Raw genomic sequence first — 26,766 nt, forward strand, 5'->3', positions numbered from 1 at the left:
ACTGACATTTAGGATAGTTGGTATTCCAATGAAACATCACCACATCAAGGATTTCTTTTATCACCTTTAAATCCTTTAAATAAAAAATTTACATCTTATTTCTTAAAAGAATTCTAACGATGCTTTTACCAGCAATAAATTACATGATTTGGGGTAGTACATTTACAAGTGCAAAGAAACTGTAATTAAGGTTACTTTACAGACAATAACTGCTAAGTTAAATCAATTTTTTCATGTTGCTTTTTGTCAGAGATTAAGTAACTGCCTGGTAGAATTCAGTTTACTATCTGATCAAAGGCAGCTTTCATACATTCTGACATCTCCCACCAGTTTCTTACAAAATGAACACTTGGGCATTTATTATGAAACATCAAAAGTTACTGCAAGTCATTTACATAATATAGTAAAACACAAACAGTATAAAGTCCTGTTTGCCTGTGCAACTTTTTTTTCTAAGACGGAAAACAAACCCATTTTTAAAGATCTGATCTACTCATAAAACAAATTCTAGCAAGATTATATTTTCTTTGATATAAAGAAATTGCATAGTAAATGTGTGGAATTTTTTCTTTTTTCTCTCTCAGTACACACTTTATTCTTGCTATTTTTAGCACCGAACAAATATTCCAAAGGGCAACTTCAAGTCTCTTTATTACAAGGTCTTACTGTTGTTCTTCATAAGGTTTTTCATTTGTTATTTGTATTACTAACCATATCATATTTACTTGTTTTCCCAAACCAGCTGATGACTTCCATTTTGATTAGCCCACTAAAAACTGTCCTCTTTAAAGAATCATAGACTTTACAGATGGGAAAGACCTTTTAGCTCATCTACTCTATCCCCTGCCAATGCAGGATTGTTTACCAGGCAATGCATTCTAGCACTTTGTCCAAACTTATTTTAAAATGTCTGAAACAAAAGGTGTCTCACCACTTCCCTTGGGAAGATCTATTCTACACCATTAACTTTAGTAGTTATTCTAAATACTGTGCAGACTGGGTCTCTAGGCCTCTTTTTAGTTCCTCTGACCTAATCCACCTCAGATCAGGAAAGAGACACTTTTGTTAAGAATTGTTGAATGTCAGACAAGAAACAAGCAGGTAAGTAAGCTAAAAACATGTTTGGTTATTTACTCTGTTTCAAGAACCAAGTAAGTGGATAACTGATAGTTCTCCACTACACTGTCACTCACCCTTGTTTTCCTGAGGTCTTCAAAACTTGCAGGATTCATATTAAAACTAGGGGAATAACAAAAAGCCATATATTACTGGTATGTACTCATGTGGATACAAAAATGACCATTTTGAAGATAACTTTGTACCTAACATCAACATTACTAAAATTGTTTCTACATTTCATACAAACTTTCACATAATTTCTTGACTTCAAGAATTTATAAGAAAGATAGAAAATCAAAGATAATTTTCATAAAACAATATGCAAGCAAAATTTCTAAAACCTGTAAACGTATCAGAGTTAAAATCATGACATTATATTTACACTGGCCAGAAAACACAGAAATGAAGGATTTGAGGAGATGGTTGCAAATAATAATTCATCAGTTTGCTCTGCAACAGTATGCATTTTCAGAACTTTATAGCTGAAGATTAAGTTAAAACTCACATTTACATTTTTTGAAATCATGTTTTCTACCCTACACTTTCCTGAAACTGTTATCACTTTTCATTAAAAAAAACCAAAAAAACACCTTTTAAAGATTTTTGTTTTTTTTTGGTAAGTAATTTGAACTGAGATAAACAGTTGCTCAACTGACAGTCCTGGAGATTCAGATTCTCTATGGACAGAGAGCAGGTACACTACAGATAATGGAAGTCACAGTTTCCACATACTACACTGTCATTATCCCTCATCTGTGACCTGAGATAGATCATCTCTAGGAGTGAGATTCTAATTCAGTTTCCATGTTCACTTGATAATTTCAGTCGAGAGATGTATGACCAACAAAAGAAACAATTAGTGATAGTTTTTGTGGTGGCTTTTTATTGGAGCTCTGCTTTTCAGAAACTCAGTTGAAATCACTAGCTCATTTCATAGGTTGAAAAGCCATCTCACATTAACAATGCTCTTTACCAGATCTAACACGGGCCGATTTTTTTTTTTTAATCCTTCAAGTTCTCGGCTACTTGTCCACATTTTCTTCCTCTCTCAGCACTACTGCTTCTAGTTTGATTCTGATGCAATTCTTTTCATCCATTTAGCTCCTCACTCATGTTGCTCAATTTTCCAAAATCCCCATTAGATAAACTTCCCACAGATTTTCTTGCAGCACATTGCTTTCATTTAGCACACACCCCAAACTCTCCTACTCCTCTGCAGCAGTCATAGGCAAATATTTTTGGTGATGCTACAGAGCACACACTTAGAATGCTCTGGTTACAATGTATTAATCAAAGTTAAATAAATATTTAACATCCAACAATACTTAATGCATGTATCTGGATCAAACTAAAGAAAAAGGTACAAATGTAAATACCAACACACTTTAAAAGGAACATAATAAGATCAATAAACCGCTAAAACATATTAAAATATTCACATAGAAAACCACAGCTATTTTAAAATTTTCCCAAATTAAATTGAGACAATAGATTACTGATAAGTAGCAGGCATGTATGTATGTAATTTTCTTAATATATTTTCATTTTCAAAATGAATGCTTCTGTGTCCTTTTATACTTGTTACAAATGATTACTGAAATAACATTTACTCTCTGGGAGAACGGGTTCAGATTCTGGATTATAATAATAAATTAAATTTATTTGACAGCATTATTTTAGTCCCTGTTCTTATACATCACAAAATCTACTATTTAGTATGACTGGAAGGGTTATATATGCCCCAGGAGCGTACATGTGCTGAGGCTGAAGATTGCTGGCAGAGTTTTTGCAAAAGGGTCCGCTCAGTGCTTGCCTGCTCCTAACCTGCATCAAACAATTATGATCAACCCAAAACCTTCTCGGCTCATGAGTAATGAATTCACCTTTAATTTTTAAAAGGAATAAGAAAAGAAAAATCTCAGTAGCCTAGTACTCATGAATACATTAAACAAGCTTGTGCATGAAAAAGGAAAATTAAATTTGGTAATGAAACATTTCAATTTCAGGCTACAGAAAGATTATTACAAGCATCTGAAAGAACAATTTCAAAGTTATGAAAACACTGTACAACATTTTTAGTTTTAATGTAAAAATTAACCTAAAATAAATAGTGGCTATTTTGTTGCTGTCCATTCCTTCCTTTGCTAAACATATAAACCTTTGATCATATATGTAGTTGACAGGGAAAGTAGAATTGACATGTTTTATAGATAGGCTTGGATGTATTAGACTTTTATTAGTAAATGTTGGTAAACATCAATTTCACTGTACACACACATACAGAGGAAAATGTATTTCAATCTATAACAACAGAAATTCAAAGACAGGCAAAGTAAGAACAAATGCTGCTTGAAAAAACTTATGATTTAAGGATATTTACCTCATATAGTTTGACATTTAATGTTGACAACTTGTGTTTTAATGGTTATAAAGATTTAACTTTTTGAATCTCAACAGCTAAGGTCATTAAATAATTGTCTATTGCCCCCCAATTTCCTGCAACGGTGAAAACTTAAATTGAAACAAAAATGCTTAAAAATAAAGATATAATCCAGCCAAATTATAAAAAAATATAAACATTGAGTTCTCCCAAGCCTATTTATATAGCAATTATGTTGCAAATATACAGCAATTAAAGACCACATGTGCTCTAGGAAAGTTTGGTCTTTTGGTTATACTGAAGCCTAGTGAATCAATTGTAATAATGAGAATACTACATGAAGACTGGATTACATGAACAGTCACAATTGTGAGGGAAAAGGTGTTTTATGAATCAAGTTCTGATTAATTTCCATTATACCTGTTTGTAACAGTGATCTGAGGCGTTCTGACCTGTTCACTAGAGAACAGTTTTGAATGAGGGGCCTCTTTCATCGGGTATTGTCTACAAATCTAAAGGCAGGAACTCTCCCACATGGTCTGCCTTTTAGTCTCACACTGATGTGTCAAACACATGATGAACTTACTCATTCATGGCTGCCTTCTGTGATCTGTTCTGAGGACAAAAAAATGAGTTAACTGAACTGGATCGAATTAGCTTGGTGAAAACCAAGAATGTCTCTATTTAACGAAGTGTGGCGTTAATTTGGGATACCTTTCTTTTGGGACTGTTTCCTCATGTCAGACAAGATATAGACGAATACAGTGACTGCTCAACTGAGTTTCTGAAAGGTTAAGGAAGCAAGATCTTTTATGGCCCTGAATTACTTCAACATTCCTGTGAAATAAGTACTGAGATACCTACTCTTCTTTAGCTACTATTACGGAAGAGTAACAGCCACTATAAACAAAAGCTGCATTTTGAATTGGGAGTACTGACTTTTTTAAACTGAAAAATATACACACTTATTATGACACTACAGGCATCTTAACTGCATCTATAAAATTAGCAAGTGTTATGTTTGGTATATAGTTAGCTGCAATTGCACAAAATTTATGACAGCTAGATTACAAATGAAACACACATTATTCAAATTTTAAGACATAAGTGGAAAATATCCTCCTTCCAAATGAAGCAGGAAGAAACAGGTGCTCTGAAACATTGTAATTTTTTTTAAAAATGAGAAGGTCTACAAATTAACTTGGGAGCTCCATGGTCTCCTTGAGCTTAGCATGGTTTCCTGCCAGCTCTTCCAACCTGAGGTGAGTCTGAGCAGTTCCAGACTCCCACAGCTGTAATCATAACTCACTAACTGAGAACCCTACAATAGCTTTAAAGAATACAGTTTAAAACTGCAAATATTGGTTTTCTGCATGTGTTGTGTATTTGAAGTTACTGGGCTCTTTTTGTTTCATAAATACCACACCTTTTACTTCAATTTAATATCTTATTTGACTATAGTGATGTAAAAACAAACACAATGACATACTACTAAGATTACACTATAAATAAATACTGTATTGATCATTAGCCTTTCCATCTCTCCAGCAACTATTTTCTTAATTACACAAAGCTGTTCTGATTTTTAATTGCAGTCACTGATGGAAGCAATGCAACATGTTTCTATATAATATGTATATCTGATTGATAAAAGAACAAAATATATCAGTTTTGGTGCTCTTCTAATGGTAGCAATACACAGCACAGCTATAACAGTTAAGGTCCTATCCTTATTTTTTCCCAGGGTTTGATAAATTGGCAGTGAAGCTTTGCTGTGGAAACATGACAAAAATATGTTCACAGATTGGGAGCATATTTTCTGTTTGTTTTTAAAGTGTGGTTCCACTGTAAAAAGTGACTGTAAAAATTGGCATTGTGGTATTCTATATTTAATGTTTCTCAATTATTTCCAAACTAAATTTGTTCAGTTTGCAAGTAAAATGATGCGTCTTTTCTAACAAACAGCACTGCCAACTCTTCCTGGGAACCGAAAGTCAACTTGGTTCTTTCTGGCTCACACATCACCACCACCAAAACTGTCTTGTACGTATACATGGTTACTATTTCACAAAATGCATTTTATATGTATTGGCTATTAGAAAAGCATTCCGATGCTCATATGCAAATTAAAAATAGATTTTAATAGGATTTTGGAACTCCACAAACAACAGTTCCAGAAGGCAGGGGACTATTGCTTAGTCACAGCATGCATGGTCCTAATATAAATTATCTGTTAAGTTTATATGAATAGTATGTGAAATATAGTTCAAACTTGCCATTATAATCCAAAATGACTAAGTAAGGTATTAAAATAAGCTTCATTAGGATGATATTGGGCCTAAAGATGCCTAAGACAAAGAAAGATCTTCCGTAAATCAGCTGACTTCTCCTCACAACTATGCCTCTGCATTCTTCTCTTCTCTCATTTCCTCCTACCTGTCTGAACTCCTGCTATTAAACATTGTTTATTTATTCCTTCACCTCTTTTTTTAGCACCTCGATCCATGTTGCTCCTTAGTTTAACTCCCATCCTGTGTGGTCAAATAACCTCCATCTCTTCTTTTAAATCCCTCCTGGGTAATACACACTATGAAGTGTTTTCAGTGATAATCCACCAAACAATCTGCCACAAACACTGTATTAAAGATGTGTCCATCTTTAACCTAAAACCCAGGTCTACGTTTAACAAGTTTTTGTGTTTTGTAACTATATCAGTAAGGGATAAAATCGCAATAAAAGCGATAGTGTAGATACAGTTACACTAGAATAAGGCGCTTTATACCAGTAATGCTTATTTTACTTTGTAAACCAGAATAAGATTTATCAGCATAAATATTTTTGTACTGGTACAGTGGCATCTATATTAGGTTTGTTTTTGTTTTTTCCATTTTAACTATGACAGCATAGTTAAAGTGGCAAAGCTTTTAAGTATAGACAAGGCTTTAGTACTTGTGTGTCAGAATGGTGTTAGCTGATTGCATGTGAGCATTCTGATTAATTTTAATGGGGCTATTTATGAGGGTAAAGTTAAACACATACATGAGCGTTTGCAGGATTAGGATCTTAGACTGTAAAACCCTTAAGGCAGGGATCACATTCTTCTCTATGAATGTATAATGCAAGGCATTCTAATGATACTCAAATAATAAAAAAGAATGCAGTGTTTTTTCATAGGGGAGAAAGAGGAAAAGGACAAAAGATTGTTAAAACACAGTAAGGATTTAGCTTTCATCATTAAAGCGACAAAGTGCTGTGATGTTTGAAAGGATGGTTGTCACTGCCCTATGCTGTGCATACTGTTGATGTAGAAAGAGTTTCAGAAGAGTCCTACATGCCACATGTACAGTACTTCAGCACAATGGTGAGAATTAGACACTTATTCCACAGAACATGAAGGAAGCTCATCTACCTTCTTATTCCTATTTCTTCCATCACCCCAAAGGAATTAAGGCATTTCACACCACTTCCATGACTCCAGATTGCCAGAACCACCTTCCAATGACCCCACATGTTCTCCTCCTAGTTTTCCACTTCTAGCCATATCTTCAGATTCTACATTCAAATCCCACGCTAGTTTCCATGAACGTTCCATGCCAGGTCTCTCAATGAAAACACCCCTTTATTGATTCCACTCTCCAGAAGAGGGGGCATAACTTAGCACAAGGCAAGTAAATCATGTCAACAGGACAGGCCAAGGGAGAAGGGTATAGGCGCAAAAATCAGCTGTAGAGAAATGGTGCACAAAGATACATATTCCAATCAAGAGACCTGTCCAACATCCAACTTCCAGAAATCCAACTTCCTCTTCAATACAGAAAATTCTACCTAGCATAATAATTAGCCAATTCCTCCATGTCACTCACCTGGGAATGGGCTAAATTCCTAAGGGTTATTTTATTTATCTGTTATCAGATTAATCAGACCTCTTATTTTATTGCAACCATTTTTTAGAATCTAAATGTTATTAAATAATAAAACCTGTTTGAATTTCCTGGCTTTTATTACTTTGGACTTTAACTTTAACTTATTTGAAGTCACAGCTGAAATTCCCCTTTACTCCTGTCACAACAAAAAAAGTGACTGCGGGAAAAAAATGATATAAGCTAAGACAGACAGACTATGATTTTGTGGGTTGTCTTGGTTTCTATCACAACCATAAAATATATTATTATATACTGAATTTATCATGTGTGTATGATTTTTCCACCAGTTAAATACATTTATTTAATCACAGTGATATAAAATACCTAATTTTCCTTCCAGTACAGCCACCTGGAAAGAGTTAGGTAGTTTGGTGGTTGTACATGACTTAAATATAGTTCTTTCTAAGTTGCTCTGATCAGTTTTATGATTGAGACTTATGTCCTTGAAGAATTTTGATGGTAAACAACTAAAACATTAGACTTACTGGCTGCTTAAATACTTTGTTTCTAAATATCTAGAGATTAAAGCAGTTTTTTAAAAACTGCTGTACAACAAATTTAAAAATATTGCTGCCTGAGCAGTTCATTTTGACATTTAATGAATATGTGGCAAACATTTCTAACATGCTGTATGTAAACCATATTCTTCTTAAGTAGCAGGAAGTTTTTAGATACTAATCTTTCACTATTCAGATTAGTTATACAACACTACCATGTATAACTTTTCAATATAAAGTATGTATTACATTAGTTTTCACTATTCAAAGTATTAAAATATTCTTGGTTAAAGTAGTATCAACACAGTTCAGTGAGTGTTTTCATCAGAAATTACTGAATGCCCATTTTACAGGCAATTTGCAAATTACACCAGTTCATTTTTCTACTTTACTTAACATGGGTATTTTTAAGTTGAAGCAGAAATCACTCCTATCCAAAAACCTTTGGACTGTGAAATGTTTCTTTATTCAGAAAATGTACTTTTTAGGGTTTTTTTGTTTTGTTTTTGTTTTTTTTGAAAGAAAGTTTTGTGAACTTGAAATTTGCAAGATTTATTTTCATAAAAATATACATTAATATAATCCTAATAGCAACATACTCTAGGGGGAAAATAATGAATAAATGCAGATGATATAGTTAATGAAATTCAGACACTAACTTTCCTTCAAATATTACAGCCACACCAGGCTGGTAATGCTGACACCACTTCCTGAGAGTAATTACTGTCCTATCTGGCAGCTATGGAAGGATGGATTGGGCATATTATTGCCATCTACTTCCCAAAGAGATTTTTTATAACAATGTTTTGAGATTCACCAGTATATAAACTATCCTGCCACAAAGCAATCATCCAGGGCTTTCTGGCATTTGCATGAACCACAAGGCCACAAAAACAATACTAGGAATTTTTTTTGTTGCCATCCTTCTATTTTGTTAACATTTCTATGAATTTGCATATTAAGGAATTAAGAAAATAGTTAATAACAAATCTTGGATGGAAGACACTTTTTGTTGCATCTCATCCTCCATATATATATATGTTGTTTATAGAAGCCCTGATTCTGCAATAAACTCTGCATGAGAAGATTCCTGCACTCTCATGGAGCTTCTTTAAAATCAGTGTGAGGCTCCCTGAAGATGCAAGAAGTACACAGATCTCGTTGCAGAGTTGGAGCTTTAGACTGTAAACTCTTCAAGGCAGGAACCTGTTTCCTTATATCTGAAGAGCATTTACTATATAACTAATTTAGTGCTACAGCAATAACGTTAATAATGAAATTTTGTATTCACATAGAAATCTTCATCCAGAGAATGCAAAGAATTTTGCAAAATTTAGACTACACACCACCATCTCAAAAAGGGGTTAGACTAATTTTACAGATTGGTGATCTGTGGCAAAGTGCTTATGACTTTTCCTAAGTCACATAATAGGTATTCTCCACAGATCGGATAACAGAACCTAGACCCTTTGGTGCTATAACCAACAAACCACAATTGTTCTCAGATATTGGTCTTAATCTGACCCACTGTACTAAGCAACTGTAAGCTGTTAAATTGAGTCACACCTACCAGCCTACTTATTCATTTATAGAAGAAAAAAGTGGGCGCTGAATAGAGGCAGAGAGAAAAACAGAATGAGGTAGAAGTGAAAGATAGATCAAAAAGTTAAACTTCTCTTAGTAATTTAGAAAACTCCTACCAAATCCCTTTTAGGGATTAATATTAATGCAATCTGAAACCATACTTTTTATGAAAAATACAACCTATGTGATTTGAAACTACAGTTTTTCCTTTGAAAAAGCATACCCATGAAATAAAATAATTTTAGAACACCTTGCTTTAGGAGGTTTTGGTATTTTTATAAACAAAAGATAAAGGGTGTGATTCTCCACTGCTGTGTATCTTATGTTGTCATTTACATGTCTGCAAAGAAAATAAAAAGTAGGTATAAAATGCCAGACCAGATTGGCAGTTTTACCTCCACTTTGCACACTTGTAAGCTGCTGCAGAAGTTACACAGCAGTGGAGAACCAGTTCTAGTGGGAAGGCAGATTCCAAGATGCATGATGTGACTTCCTGAAAATGCTGAAAGAAGAACAAAGGTGGTAGGCTGTGCACTGGGGCCCTGCTGGGATGATGGCTTAAATTCTCTTAGGCCTGGGCAACACTAATAAATTAGGTCAAGCCAGGTATGTCACTCAGGGGTGTGAAAAATCCACCCCCGAATGGCATAGTTAAACTGACCCAATCCCTGGGGTAGACAATGCTAGGTCGAAGGAAAAATTATTTTACTGACCTAGCTACTACCTCTTGGGGAGGTGGATTATCTACAGCAATGGGAGAACCCCTCCTCGTGGCACAGGTAGCATCTACACTGAAGCACCTCAGTGGTGCAGCAGTTGCATCACTGCAGTGTTTCAGGGGTAGACAAGCCCTTAAAGGCAGTTTCAAACAAATACTTTGAAATAAGTGAACTTGCACTTTGAATACACCACTAGGTGCAAGCCCCACTATCTCCAGATTACCATTAACCATGCAAGTGCAATGATTGTACAGTGATTAAGTCTATTTGAAACTCAGATATAAAGCTGCAGTCAGATATGACGTGTAACTCTTGATGGTGGGGGAAGGCACAATTTAAAGGTTCAAGGAGGAGAAGGGGGAGACATGCGACCACCCCACGCATCGTCTCTGGGAGGAGGGGGAGACATAAGGGAAGCTGAAATTTACCTGCTGAGTTTGGCTGGCAGCTGGAGCAGAGCCATTCACAGGTGAGAAGCCCCATCCCACGGGTGGGGAGGCGGGCGAGGTTGTGGTCGGAAGCTGTTTTGCCTGTGGATGTGAGCCTAGGAGCGGCAGTGGGAGAGCCCAGCCCAGGGAGCGAGGGGAGGAGGCAGGGAACTCAGCACAGACTGCGGTCCCATTAGACCAGCTGCTTCATGATCAGGTGGAAAACGCAGAGAGTGGAAGGTGCTGAGTTGTTAGGAGTCAAGCAGGACTGAGCCCACCCAGTCTCCTTCCATCTCCAGGTGCAGTGGGAAATGGAAGGCAGAAATCTGGGGGTGAAGGGGCGGGGGCACAACCCCCCCCCCCCCCCCCCACACACACACACATTGCCTCTGGCTGTACAATATGCCAGATTGCATTGTATTATAGCTTCTATAAACAAAATTGGCTGAAGACAATAACCTTAAATAAAAAGGGAATATTTCTAAGCATTTAAATATTTTTCTTTTTATTAGGCACCAAGCTAAGAAATTGAGTATTGAACACATGGTGCTTTGGCTAAAGGATTAATGATGTTTAAGGATAAGACTTCGTCATGGAGGTGACAAAAGTCACGGATTCTGTGACTTCCGGAGACCTCCGTGAAATTATCCTTTTCAGCTTCTGCGGGCTGCAGAGCTTTCAGGCCGTCCCGAAGCATTCAGGAGGCGGGGGAGGCCGGCAGCTCTCAGTGGCTGAGGGGACCCCCAGCTCCAAGCCAGTGCTGGGGGCCCTGTTGCTGTCAGCCCGGGCAGGTGGTGGGGACCCTGTGGCTCTGAGTCCCTGGCGGCAGCAGCGACTCCAACCCGCCAGCCATGCTGTTCTCAGCCAGGACAGGTGGCAGGGGCCCCAGCCCCTAGCCACCACTGGTGGCAGGGACTCCATGGCTCGAAGGCATGAGGGACCTATTGTGAGCCAAGGTGGGTGGCAGGAGTGGGTGGCTCTGAGCTGCTGCAATGGGAGCTTGGCGCTCTGAGCTGGGACACTGCAGCTTCCTGCTGCCACGTACGGTGGGGGGAACCGAGCTCCTAGCTGCCGCAGGGGGAACCCAGAGCTCCGAGCTGGGACCCCACAACTCGGAGCCATCACAGGTGGCAAGGGGGTCCCTGCAGTTCCCTGCAGCAAGGGGTGGAGGGACCCCGGGATTCTAAGACACGCAGATCCTTGCCACCGTGGTCGGTGGGGGGGAGCTCGGTGCTCAGCCAGTCCCTGCAGAGCCCAGATGGGAGGCCGCTGCAGCTCTGAGCTGCTGCGAGGGGCAGGAGACCTCGTGGAGGAGCTCTGAGCCACTACTCCCATCCCCCTCTACTCCTGGCCTGCAGTAGGGTTTGGATTCTCATCCCCATCAACCCCATTTTGTTATGGTTATTTTTAGTCAAAGTCAGGGACAGAGGTCACGGTTCTACTGCCTGAGACTTTGACTAAAAATAACCGTGACAAAATCTTAACCTTAATGATGTTTCATCCTCAAGAGATGCACTACAGATCATTCAGGTCACTCCAGTTTAGGTTGTGTAAGCACTTGAACTACAAGGCCCAAACTCAAGGATCTATTATTCAGATGGAAAAATTCACTCCAGATTGAAATGAGGTATTTTAAACCTCAAATTCAATAATAATTTCAGAAAACTTAAGAACTGTCTCTATTATTAATTTATTTTTACATCATCAGTGGGGGAGGGGGGGAAAAAAGGAAAATGACCAGTTTTAGGTATTTTATGCATTGGTTTAAATTAAAAAACAACTTCACTTGAATAAATGAAATTTAGAGAAATAATCTAAAGCAATTATAATTTTTAAAGACTTGAACAGCCAATGCATTCTGCTTCGAGTGAAGTCTACTCTGTATGCACAGGAACTGAATTTCAAAGGATTTCATACGCCTTAATATGCATTTAGAAGACTGTAAAACCTTGTAAAAATCTTGTAATTATTTAGTAACATGAACTTTAAGCAACATCAGTATTTATAAAATAGGTATTCTAATCAGATATTTGACTCATTTACTCAAGTCAAGACCAATTTAAACTGTAAAGAGAATATCCCATAAGAGTCAATATTATTCCATTCCAGCCGAAGAAGTGAGCCAATCATTGAAGAGTTGCTTTGTAGTAGCCTGAGGGTTGGTGGTTTCAGCCCTATTCAGAATTCATTGGTGTTCACATCACAAAACCACAATCACAGCTGGCAGATTTAGCTCAAATGTCAAGACAAAGACATGATGATTCTTCCAGATCAGAGATTAAGCACATTGGCAGGGCAGGTTGGGAATCCCGTACCACTGCTGTGTGTGTTGTACTTGTTTGTGCTTCAGAAAAAGGTCAGATTGGCACCTTACATACTGAATTCACAATTCATATTAAAATTCTGTAGTTTAATATACTGACTCAGTCTATCATTTTCATAATATTCTCAACAGATTAGGAGATCAAACAGGTAATCTCATTTAAGTAGAAATGTGGCAATTTAGCTATAATCTCATGAATACTCGTGGAAGAAAATGAAGAAAATTTTATCCAAATTAAAGTTAGCACAGCAAAATGGTATGCAGCTGCTAATAGAGAAAACAAGTTAAATGCAGGAAAGAAATAAAACAGTTCAAAATTGTGTAGCCTACATACCTAAACCTTGCAAATGATTGACAAAGACAAATATACTAAAAGGGACTATTACTGCAGCAGGCATAATAATGTGTTTTCTGGAAGCAGGCTCTCCTTAACAAGGCATAGGAAAGAAAGCAGCTAAGAAGAGAGATGCACTGTAACCATAAAAAAAGAATAAACAACATTTCATTCCTTTGCACCAATCCTACAATGAGCTCTGTGCAAGAGCAGGGGTCCACTCACATGGAGCTCACTGCAGAAACAGAGCCTTAGTGCATCACACTTAAGGGCAAAATTGAGAAGTAACAGTGACACATACACAACTTTAATGGAAGTTTAAAGCCTGAAAATACACTGACAATGTGCTGCTCTTCGTCCTCAATTGGTGTGTTCTGGCCACTTTGATGCTCCCAAAATTCCTGTAATTTCTGGGCCATCTGACTCTCAGATGTTATGTTCTCTGAAGCAGCATTTTGAAAATGAAGAGACTGCAAGAACCGTTTGGTAGGCATATAACAACAAGAGCTCAGGAAGACAGGAGCAATGCAAAATTCAATTTTATTTCAGAATTTACAAATGCATTCATTCTGAAAGAGAAAGTTGTTGTTAGTAGTAACAGCAGATGACCAGCAACTGCCAGGGCTGACTGTTAAATATGATGAGCATGCAGAACCACTGAGATTCACTGGAGGGACAAAGTTTGGAAATGGTTCTCAAAACCAGATATATAAACAAAACAGATAGAGATTATTAAATATAAACCTTATGTATTTTTCCTTGAGCTGCAATTTTTTTGGGTATTTGAAGTAGTAAAAGAATATTTTTTACTACATAAACTGTCACGATAGATTACAGGATAGAAGGAATGCAGGTTTGACTTGTATTTGTTGTTATGCTATATATTCCAATAGATTTCAACTTCTAAAGAGTTATGTAAATATTTCCTTGAGTGAAATTAATGTAAAGATATTAATATTACAGGATTACTGTAATTACACGAGGTGACAAAGTTAGTATGGGAATAACACCTGTATTTTAAGCACCGTTAATTTTCTTTTGGAATCAAAAACAATAGTGTGTACATTTCCACTCGCCCTACACAACTGTGACATTTCCCCATCAACAGTCTTCGACCAAATTGATAGTTTTTTTTCTTCCAAAACAGTGTGGATGACCAACCAACAGTCATATGTGTATCTAAACACATACAGAGAATCCTATTGATATCTGAATACTCCGTCCCTCCAGATTTCTATATTCCCATTCCTCATTCCTTAAAATGCACAGTGTATAAAAGTATTTTCACAAGAAACCAGAAATAAAGAAAGTAACCAAGGCCTCATTTTCTTCTGAGAGATTTGACACTTATACCTTTAATCAGAGGTCAAATTTGTGGGGAGAGAAAGCTCTTTTTATTTACTACATAAACTTTTAACTCAATCTAAGTCTGATCAGCTTCTGGAACATTCAGTTCACAGGAGGTTTGTTCAGTTGTTGAACTGTTTTTTGTTTTTTTTCTAAAACAGACAATGATTATAGACACATGGCACCTAGTAATAATTCCTCTCATGCCTCCTTAGTATGTCATTTTCCTTTTGGGATACTACATCCATTTAATGTTCTCTAATGTAATTTCAATCTCCACTTGAATTCCCATTAAAATGACTACTCTGTCATGGAAATATAATCTAAAGTGTTTATTTTTTTTAAATGCTTCTTACAAAGCTCACAGACATCTATCAATTCACTTTCCTAAATCTGCCACTTGATCATACTAGTAACAACCTATCGGCTTTAACTATTGGACTATTTGTTACCCTGGGTCCACTGCCTAGAAGCTCATTAATTACCTAAACTCTCTTTCTGTAGGTCTTGTTAATTACCCGTCTCCTGTCTCAGAGGACCTTGTTAATAACTTGTACAATCTCTCTAAAGAGGTCCTAACAACACATTAGAATTAAAGATGCTTTTCTTTTAGCACCTGTCAAGTGGTGTAAATTGAGAAATTTTCACGTCAGTTTATTAGCCTACTGTAATGTATTTTTTAAACAAACAATTTTAGAGAAATGATGCACAAAGGCTTGGTCATTTTATGAAGGATTTTTTATTTTTGAAGACAAATATCAATTTATGTAGGTGTATTTGGTATAAAGACAACATGGCTGGTGTCCACAAATATACCCTCCTGAGAGCTCTATCAAATAATGGGAGCAATTTCAATAATTAATGTAATATAATATACAGGGCAAAAGTTTCAAAGCAGTGGATTAGGAGTTATGAAGACAAATCCCATTACTGTTAAAGGATGACTAAGAATACTAGCACATATTGTATGCTTAGTGACTTTTCATTGGCTGCATGGTGTAAATGCCTTGGAACTAATGGATTTAAAAACAGCTACAAAAAGTGTGTTTTCTTTTACTGTAAAGCCATAACATTTTTAAAATGTCAAGAAGTTAGCATAAAAGTCTTTAATGCTCATTTACACCAGACAATAAAAATGAGGAATAAAATAATCCTTACCATTTATATAATATTTTACACCTTCCAAGCCCTTAATCAATTCTAATTTAATCCTTACAAAATTCTTAAGAGGAAGGAAAGCATCATCCCCATTTTACAAATAAGGAAACTGAAGCAGAGAGGTTAAGTGACTTGCCCAAGGCTACAAGAGGAGTCATTGTCAGAGCTGAGATTATCAGAAATGACAAATTCCTATATCTCTCTGTTTCCAACACCTCTTGCTGATTTTATGGTAATTCTCTAAAATAAGGTTAAACTTTATTAACCTTATCAGAATAATGAAAATGAAATCCTGCTTTCCCAGTGGCTACTGCATCCATCTAACTGCTGGGAACAAATTAGTGCTGTAAGCAAATTGCTCACATCTCTCTCCACTTCTGAAGTAGAAAACACAATTACATCACAAAAATAAAAAGTATTGTTTTATAATAGCAATGAGACCAATATGGTGGGCATTGCCAGGTATTTAATGAATTGGCCAGGAGAAGGACAAATGCCTCCATCCAGGAACTCATCTCACCAACACTTAGTTATACTGCCATGAAATGCTATTCCTCAAATTATCATTGTTTAATCAAAAATGCCAGACTAAATTAATTAGGGTGAATTTGGGGTCTGATCCAGAGCTCACTGAAGTCAATGGAAAGACTCATTAACTTCAAGAGGCATTACAGTAGGCCCACACACAGCTCACTTGTGTGTTTGTGGAAGTTAGGCACCTAATTACCTTTGCGTATATGGGCTCCAGGTATCTTAGATAAGAAGTGAGACAAAAATAAACAAAAAACAAATTGCCAGTCTTTTTTCAGATTCACTCAATCCAGACATAAAATTTGCATCATCCCAATCTCCAGTGCACTGTGGTCAATACCAAAACCAAAGCCATTACGTCAGCAATCCTCAAAATTTAGGTCACAGATTCAAAAAGGCGATACACTTCTTTCAACATTAAAGTTTAATGGTCAGCCATCTTGCTGCATGAAAAATAGACCCTGTCCTACCAACCTACATTCACAATAGTTTTACGTTCTTCATGTGGTCTCCATTTAAACTCTGGAAATGACAAAGAACTTAGATTTCAGCCTTGAGGTTCTATCAGATATCCTTCAAATATATGTTGCATGAGGACAGGTACATGGTTTCTTTGTAATTTAAACAATACAAGCATATTTGTCCATCATTTCCATTATCTTGCCTTTTAAACCTTTAGTTGGGCAATTTGCACAGAGATTTCTGAGTGTATTAAGATGGGAAGGACTGGACAAAGACTTCAGACTATGAACTGTAATTATTTATATAGTATCAAAAATATGCTAGGTACTTTTCTGATGAGTAAGGAAACAAGGTTTCTGCCACAACGAGTTTAAAATATGGGGAATGAGGAAAATAGAAACTAAGCAAAAGGTGGCTCCAAATCTAAATTCAATATTAGCATAAAATGCGTATACTGAGAACATGCACATATTAAAGCTGACTTTTTTCAGCCTAACTTATGCTGTGTCCATAAATGTATACATTTAGCCATTCCCACTCCACATGTACACTAACTTTATATTTTACTTGTCTTCCACAATTAAAATTTGTAAAAGTAAAGTTAAATTGTGAAGTTATTACATATGTAAGTTTCATGAGTAAAAGTTTCTAATTCAAAGGAAAACACGATTTGCATAAAATACATGTCAACACAGAGAGAACACCCAATTTTGATATGATTATAATATTGGAATGTGTAAAAAGTAAAGATTTTCATTTAAATCTATTACATGATGAATATTATAAGAAAATATCTATCATATAGTAAAGGTGATTAACTTTTATACTTTTGGCTCTGTGGAAGTAATGGAATTAATTTGCATTTTAAATGCAGAGACCTAAGAGGCTTTTCAGTGTCTTACTAAAATTTTATGTATACATACAAAAAAGACTTTTTTCCCTCAAAATGACTCCCATTTTAACAATATGCAAAATGAGTGGCTAAGAATCACTATTAAATGGGCACCATGACGTATAATGTGACCATAGAATAGGAGAAAGTAGCCATTATTCTAGAGTCTGGTAGCCATTACCATTACAAAATGAACATTTATCAATGCTTACACTTTGTATCTGAAATATTGCAATACTTATACTTAGCAAAGGAAATAACTGCCTTATCTTAGACACTGAGGTGTTGCAAAAATTAGTGACTTCTTAAAAGTGATCACTATTTAGATTTAGTAGTAAACAAGCCTCCATCTAAAGCCAAGACTTTAGAGACAAACCCATGCTGAAGCGTGTGAAATGTCTTCAGAAACCCAAAACCAAAGAGCACTCACAGCTCATGTTAGTAATATGCAATGTAACTTCAAAAAGATCCTTAGAAGTATGCCACAGGAAAGAAAAAAGATCAAACTATAAGAAATTAATGCTTTTTACTTACAAATGGATGAACAGTGGTATAAATGTATATAATAAAGCACAAAGATATAAATGAAAACGTGTAGAGTTCAAGAATATAACAACATGCTGAAGATATCAGATCCAAAAAAAGTTAAACCTACCTAGATGTTGGTAACACGCTTGTAGGCCTGAAGTTTGTTGTAAATGGATTACGTGAATCATAATCAAAACTTTCCTTATGACTTTCACCAAATGCATTAGGTGATTTCAAGTCAGTGGAACTGTCTGATCCCCCGTTGCTAAGTTTATCCAACTTCTTGCTATCTTTTTTTCCAGTCACTCTTTCAAAAAGGCTAACTTTCTCCTTTTTCTCTTTTTTAATGTCTTTTTTTATTTCAACAGGCTTGGAAAACAGACCTGTGTTTTGGTCCCATGATGCAGGGCTTTCTTCAAATGGATTTTTCTGTCTTGGTAGCGTAGCAAACTTTTGGGGCAATGAAGCACTCACATTTTTAAATGGATCATTTTGTGCTTCAGGTGCTGATTCACTTTCATCAGCTGTGTTGTCAAGCTCATTCATTTTAGAAGTACCAGCACTTAATGTCCTCCTATGTGGAGATTTTAGACTTCCTGCAAACAAACAATTTTGTTGTTAGTATGTAACCAGTGACATCACACTTTATGACAGGTGGAGAGCTCATATTATTCTTTCAGGTTTAGAAGTTTTGCAATTGTTTCTAATTTCAAAAAACACAGCATTGTTGAATAATTTTTACTGATTTTTTAAAAAAAATACAAAGCAATTGTGGTCCCCAATATGTGGTTAAGGAATTTTTAAGGAATCCATATACACTGCAATAAGCTTTTGTTTTCTATATGAAAATTAGGTTGTACACACAAAGGTGACTATGACTAATTTGAAGTTTTAGAAAACGATAAAAACATATTGTTGTACAAGAAATCTTGCCCAACTGAAAGCATTTTCAATTCTTCATTTACATTGGAAGTTACTCTGTCTAGTGAGAGTTTCTGGACATTCTAAAAAACATGATCACATTCATTTTTTTCTTAAACATTTCTGACCAGCTAAACCATTTTTTGTTTTGGATTGCTACATAAAATGTAATGTTATTACAGCATGCTTTAAACTTAGGGGAAAATGGGCAATGAAATATATTCACAGAAACTGAATAGTCCCTGTTTCTTGGCAACAGCATTTACAGGAAATAGGCATCACCTACTGATCTAAACAAAAACGCAAGACTTCTATGAATTAATCTACCATACAGAGTAATAATTCTTAACTACTTTGTCTGGAAGTTACAGTTTGCACTAAACACAACAGATTCTTAAAGGTTCTCACACTGATAACAATGAGGCTACAATCACAGTGACTAAGATTAAGAAAAACATGTTTTACTTACCACTTTCATCAACAGAACTAAAATATTCTAACTGACGTCTGAAAAGGTGTGTGGGGCCAGTTGTGCTGGATTTCATTTTTTCTGAAGACACATGTGATCCAGTTAAATCAGACATTGAATGAGCTGAAGATAATCGCTGAGGTCCCAGAAGAAAAGGTTTTTTTGGTTTTGATTTCATTTGTATTTCATTATTGGATATTTCAGTGTTCGCATCAGGTATGTGAGTACTCAGAATGATTGCAGAGGATGTATCTGAAAGCGTCCCATCATTCTTTCGACCCTTCATTTTGTCTTTTAGTTTAGCAAAAGGGGATTTTGTTTTGTCTTTCATTGACAAATCAAACATGCTTGCGGTCATATTATTCCTCATAAACTGAATATTGACCTTTATTTCTCCTCTGTCTTTAGTTCTTTTTCCTTGTTTGGACTCTAGGCTAAACCACCTTAAAAGAGAAAGGAAGAGAGTCAGAAAGCTGTGGTGTGTTTCATTCTGAAGACTGGTCATAAAGCTACATGCTATTTACAAGATTAATTTATCTTGATACTGTAAACTGAACACCAATGCTACAAAACCCAAGAATTCCATGAATAAAAAATGAAGATTTCCTATGTAATAAGAGGTTGTGATTGACAAACCTTATTTTTTCGATATAAATTCTTGAAAAGGAACCTTTAAAAAATTACTTTCCACTAATCTCACATTCCGAGTGCCAAAGTCAGACTTGGTGCAAGTGTTCCAAACTCCACTGAAGTCAATAGAGTTGGATCTGCTAACAAGGCTGAATTTGGCATTTAGAATTAGAGAGACAAATAATTTTCCATTTAAAAGAACATTGTCAACTTTTCTAAAATAGCTTCCCTTTGAAAATAATAATAGTAATAATGTACTACATCAATTTATATAGCATGCCAAGTATCTCAACCAATACTCGTTTTGGTTTTGCTTAAGTTTATATGCCAGTAAATATTTTCTATTCTTTTCCTCGCCTGCTAAGGCTTACGTGGATGACACTAGCAGAAAAGAACTCAGACTGCCTTTAGGACCCTTGGTGATTCAGGGCCAAATCCTGTCAGTTACGCAAGTTCAGCTCCAACTGCCTTTAATGATGGTTGCAAGAGCACAAATAGCAGAGTAATAAGGCCCCACTTATTACACCCACTTAGGTGTGTCCCCACACTGAAGGGCTTGCTCTGCCTCTCTGCTGGTCACCAGTAGCACTAACATCAGCATACTGTACCCCTTCCTGTCTGGCTTTGGAACCTAGCAAATCTCCCCACCACCTTCATGGAGGTTCCCATAATTTCCCCCTTCCCCTAAAACCAGCCCAGTGATGCTTCCTGGTCAAGGGCAGTAAAGGCTCGCCTCCTGATCCCATGCATGCTCTACTCCTGCTCCATTTTGCTTCCTAGTCCCATGGAGGCGTCTGTGGAGTGAAGACTCCTTCTATTTTCTATACTTACTCTACCTGCACAGAGGGCTCAGTGAGGGTCGCACAATTCCATCACAACTACTTCCCCTGTTCTGAGCAAGGTTCTGGGCGCCTCTCAAAAACACACTGGGTCGCCAATCCTGAAAGAGGTGGGATAAGCACAGGCAGAAAGCATTCCTACATCTCTACTCCCATTTCTCCTTGCCCTGAAGAGGGTCTGAGGTTTCCTCCAGCTCCCACAGCTTTGTGAAAAGCATCAAGGGAGTTCAGGAAATCTTTCTCTGGCACCAGAGAAGAGAGTAAGGATTGAATGAGGCAAAGGCTCTCTGAAAGGGTCCAAGGAAAAAGACATCCACCCAGCTGCTTGGCTCTGCTACACTTTGGCTCCTGCAAGACCAAATCAATTTCCCTGACAAACTAATAGAAACATCCAGCTACACAGTGAAGTGTCAGCAACTCCACAGGAAAAAAAAAAAAATAGAACTCGCATATGCACTCCCACAACAGTAGATTAGCAGGATGAAATCAAGTTAGACCAGGAGGACTAGGAAGTGAAACTGACTATCAACACAGATAAGAAACTGATTATGCACATAGTACTATCAAATACTCAAAGTAAACAGGCTGAAAAGGAGAGAAAAATAGTTCAATACCCTTTCAGGTTTTTGTTTATTTTCTTTAAACAAGTGATGGCTAAGGTAAATAAAAAGGTTTCAGATCCAGAAATAATTTTTTCAGTTGAGAATGTCCTTCTAAAGGTGACCTGCCAAAGGAAAAATAAAAGGGAGAAGACAGGACTTTTTTTTTTTTTTTTTTTTTGCTTTTTTATGATGTGTATAAAGAAGGCCCAAAAGCTTTCATGCCTTACTAGTATCAAGTCTTGTCTCCCTATTTTTAATAAAAGTACACATCTAAAGGCCCAGATAAGAGGATTGAGAATTTTTTCATCCCTTAACTAAAGGGGTGGGGGAATTACATCTCTAATAAATATACCTTTCCTTCTAACTGTTAGGCATTTAATTTGCACATGAGTTAAACAAAAAGCAAAATGACATGTTAACAGGGAAGAAAAATATCATTTTTCTTTTCAGTTAATCAGACTTCAACCTCTATTTCAAGTGATGCCAGAAATCTAACAACAGACTCTTTAAGGGAAAAACAAGGTAGACAAAACTTAAAGTTCTAATGTAAACAACAGAAACACACACACCTGTCCTTTATACATCATAAGGTAGCAAAAGAAGTGAAAAACCAACTCCTCCATGCCCTTTGAAAGGTCACTTTTAAAAGAAAGCTTGTTCACACCCTCTACATTCTACTGTTCGTATTTAAACAAAAATGCAAATGAAAAAATCCACACATATACACCATACACAACCTTTATGTTCTCCCACTAGACTTAAATTGTAAGTTAATTAATTCAGCTTCTCAGACAAGCAAAGCTGAAGCAGTAAAAACTTCCCTTTCTACACTGTTTACTAGACAACCCCAAATTTAATGTGGGATTGTGGATCTGGCTGTTGTCACAGCAGTCTAATCAGTGCTCTAACCAGCAGGGAGAGGGGAGAAGTACATTCTGGCAAGACAGACCAGGAAACAAAATCTTATACAAGCTTTAAGACAGTTTTTCCAATTTAAACAGTCCAACCTCAGCAGTTATTAAGCATTTTCCCTCCAATAAATCTCAGACAGGAATATTGTATCTTTGACAATATTCTTGCAAGGATATTCCTGAATTTGCATATGTTTTCATTTAGGAATCAGAAGAACATTATTGTGATTTTAAACTGACATCTGATGCTTATTAACTTGTTTTGTAACAAAGTCAATAATACATTCTAAGGTTTTAAAACAGAAATGTTAGTATACCTGTGTGTGGATAATCTTGTCTTTTACTGTTTAATGTAACACAACTACTGAAATCATTATCACTAGTTTACTAATATGTGCCACTATCAATACTACCTTTACTGGCATACATACAGCAAACTATTCTGAGATTCAGAAAAGCCTGAAGGACAGTTTCATTACAGTATGTTCACAGCCTGCATGTTGCCTTTGAATGCAAGTTGTGCATAGTTCCAAAGACTTTAAAGAACTTCATGCCAATCAGTTGCAAAAATGAAAAACAAACAAAAAACTCGCTTGCAAAATAACAAAAGCACGAGGCTTGATCCACACCCCAAGGTTTCCATTGATCCACTGGTACAGGACCAGCCAATGGAGGCTGATCCTGAATTATTTACTGAACAAAATTTTCATTGACTTCAGTGGAGTTTTGCTTGAGGACTGACTGTAGGGATCAGACCTTTCTTGATATAAAAACACACACATTTGATTTTTATGGCCAATACAAGGTTATTTTGGTAACTCAGCAGTCTATATCTTACATTTTAGTTACAATGAACTTTCCATATGCTTCAGTTTATAAGAGAATATGAGTAGACAAATTCTGATTTTTTTATTGAGTCAAATATATACTCTTTTTTTCAGATACTTTTGATGAGAACAAACCTTAGTAATAATCAATCTTGTGAAGAGTTCGTCATGAACAAACAATTCTGAGACAAAGTGAATACTTCTCATTAGAATCTGTTTTTAAAGCACAGGGTTATGTGCAGCAAACAGAGAAACACTGTACATAATGGGAAAAAGGATTTGGAAAATAAAGTTGTGTTTTTAGATAACCGCATGTTGGGCCTGAATCATTAAATTCCATTATAATATTGCCAATTTTTATATTGCAGTGTATTGTCAAAGATTATAAAGTTTGCTATTTTGGTTTTGCTTACAGTACTTTTAACCATAATAAATGCTGCAGTTGACAGGATGCCGCGACCTTGTTCCTTAGAAAGCCTGCACAAACTAGGAAAATGGCCAATAACATGCATGAACAGGGCCTTTTATTTAATAACCAAGTATTATATCCATTCTTGCAGTCTTATTTAAACAGACCTCATACCAAGGCTCAACTTCAAAGGAAGTCCTCTTGCCTTCTGCTTCAAACAGAAAATTCTTGCCCTTGCCTTCAAAGGTTCTAAAGAGGATGCCTTAGCTTACACATCCTCTTATTTTTTTCTTGCTCCTCTTACCTTTCCTACTATGCCTCCCATCAAAACAATCCTGGTTTCCTTTTCTCATACATTTCTGAGAATCCTGATAATAGGCTTTCGTCCCTCCCTCACACGTTTTTGATTATCTTGATTTTGTAGGTGGTATTTATTATCTGTATTGCTCTTCTACACTCCAGCAGCTTTCTCAAAACATAAAGACATGGGGACAGAAAGGTTCAAGACAAACTAGGGAAAATCCTATTGCTTAGTAGCCAGGACAACCAAAAATCCAGTCTGAGCAACTATGGTTACTTACTAGCCAATAAAGAAACGACTTAAGAATCCTGTAATTAAAGATGAAGAAACCAAAGTCCCCTATCCTGGCAGTCTTCTTAACAACCCTGTCCATACTACATAAATAAATAACAGTATCAGAAGCACAGTCTCCTTTATCTCGGCAGTAGTGAACAGAGAAGGTGAGGAGGAATATAAACTGTTTTTCTATTATAGTACATATACTAGTACATACTAATTAAGGCCAAATTTTTATATTTAAATTAATTCAAAACCGTCACTCAATGTAGCAAGAGATCTACAAGCCCACTTCTGTTTTCCTGGCTCTCATACTGTCTCTCTCTCTCTCCTTTCTCTGCTCTCATTTTCTTCCAATTTCTGTTGGTTTCTCCAACTTACTTTTTTATATTTGATACTATTCACCTCACACATTTTACCCTGCTTCCAATAAATCTTCCATGACTAAGACTTGGTCTCTCTTCCAGTCATGGTGGCAGGTTGTATTACTGCCACTGTGATTCCCTCTGTCTTCCCTCTCTCTCATCCCCCAACTGCCACAGAATTTTGCAATTCCAACATTAATCCGATCTCCTGTTAAAGGAGAAGCTCTCAAAACTTTCTGTTCACTAGTTGAATAATAGCATGGGTGGGGCAAAATCTATTTATATTCTGTTACACAACATACATTCTGTTATTCATGTAGAGCTTCATATAACTCCCTGTGAAGGCAATGGGAGACGTTCTAGTCACTTCAGTGAGAAATGGATTGAAAATGCTCATCCACAGGGACACAATCTGTGGCTCAGAATGAAAGCTGGCCCCTGCCTCATTTTCTTGCCACTGCCAAACATGAGAAGCAATAGAGTGATTTCTCCACTCAGCCGACTACTTCCCAAAATTCTTCCTCTGAGCCCTCTCTGCCAATGAAGTATCTACCATTTTCAGTTAATTTTAAATTTATTCAGAGATTTTAAAAAGAGGAATTTAAAGTCAGTTGCCTAAATCTGGATTTAGATTTCTAAATTAGTGGGTTGATTCTCGAAAGTGCTGAGCAACCATCTGGAGTGACCATTATTCCTGTGGTTTCAGTGCTTTGAATCCACACAGTGGCCTAGTGATTAAAAAGAAAAAAAGACAAAAAAAAAATATGGCTCAATCTGCTAGACCTCTTAACACAGTTATTCAGTGAAGAGGAAAAAGGAGAGCACCCTACATCAGTAGTTGCCTCTAAAATTACACATAAGTACCTGCTCTTGATGGTAATCCTCACTGTCCTGCAATACTGTAGTGGTAGAAAGTGGGTTTTCTTCAGTGAACATAATGAAAATAAACCCATGCAAACATATGCACACGCCACACCCGAGCAAAGCCTATTCTTGGAATTAATGCAGATATACAAGTGCCCAAGTGTTTCCAGTCCCATCAGTCCCTTGCTTAAAGGGGAAAGGGTGTTATCAAATCTTGTGATTTTATTGCCAGTGTCACAATATTTGGCATCTTTCCTAATGTCCTCATGGGACTGCATAAAAATCTCAGCTTTTATTTAAAAAACAAAGTACCAATAGTTGTGAAGAAAAACTTGGAAGTGTGACCCCTAATGGCTCAAAAACGAGAATGAAAGCAAGAAGAATACAAAACTTATTTTTTTTTAAAAATCTCATGATTTAAGCCAATTTTTTTTTTTTTCCTTTTTTTTTTTTTTTTTTTATTTTGGAGGCAAACAACAACGAAAACAGCCTCAATCCTGAACTCCTACAAGGATTTAACTTTAAGCATGCCCATTTTCCGGCTAAGCATTTGTGGTATCAGAGCCCCCGTTTGTGGACTGTCACAGCAAACACCCAATAGCAGTATCAGGCAGCACTAGGGGTGGAGCGTACTACTACTATTCTGCATGACGACAGTCGGATTTAAAGCTACATGGGCATTATCCATCACGTATTAGAATTTTTGCTTGTATTTGAAATAAATGTTTACTGTTTCATCTAACTTCATCTTACACAGGTGCTGGAAGGGACATTTTAATTTATATTAAAGTGAAGGCGACACTAAAGCATAACACCAAATGTGTCAGACAAGCTAAAATCAAGAGAGTAAAAATAACAGTCCCTACAATAATACTCCAACAGAGAACAAGCAAAACACAAAGTATGTTTTAGATAATCACAGTTGCAACAGTATTTCATTTTAATTTACTTGAGAGAATGAAATCATAACCTGAAAATTGAGATAACCATACTTCCGTGCCAGAAAACTAAATCTGAAATCTTAGGTGTTCATGGGGAAAATGCTAAAAAATTATTTAAATTATTGCAAGGACTGAATTGGCATTGGGAATAATTAATTTTTCCATTTAGATTAATCCCTTCAAGAT

The 26,766-nt window shown here is 36.4% G+C and overlaps 1 protein-coding gene across 2 annotated transcripts in view; it reads right to left on the bottom strand.

Annotated features, from left to right (window-relative positions):
• RAB11FIP2 (RAB11 family interacting protein 2) overlaps positions 1-26,766 on the bottom strand; it is a 41,768-nt gene that overhangs the window by 6,768 nt on the left and 8,234 nt on the right. For both annotated transcript variants that reach the window (XM_067561302.1, XM_067561303.1), the window contains exons 3-5: positions 19,616-20,058; positions 18,353-18,821; positions 1,194-1,239 (exon numbers count right to left, since the gene is read on the bottom strand). In XM_067561302.1, the coding sequence (XP_067417403.1) occupies positions 1,194-1,239; positions 18,353-18,821; positions 19,616-20,058 (958 nt within the window). The remainder of the gene's footprint in view (positions 1-1,193; positions 1,240-18,352; positions 18,822-19,615; positions 20,059-26,766) is intronic.

Source organism: Emydura macquarii, unplaced genomic scaffold (genome assembly GCF_026122565.2).
Source record: "Emydura macquarii macquarii isolate MOO-44397 ecotype Brisbane River unplaced genomic scaffold, CSIRO-AGI_Emac_v2 contig_2372, whole genome shotgun sequence".
NCBI lineage: Eukaryota > Metazoa > Chordata > Testudines > Chelidae > Emydura > Emydura macquarii.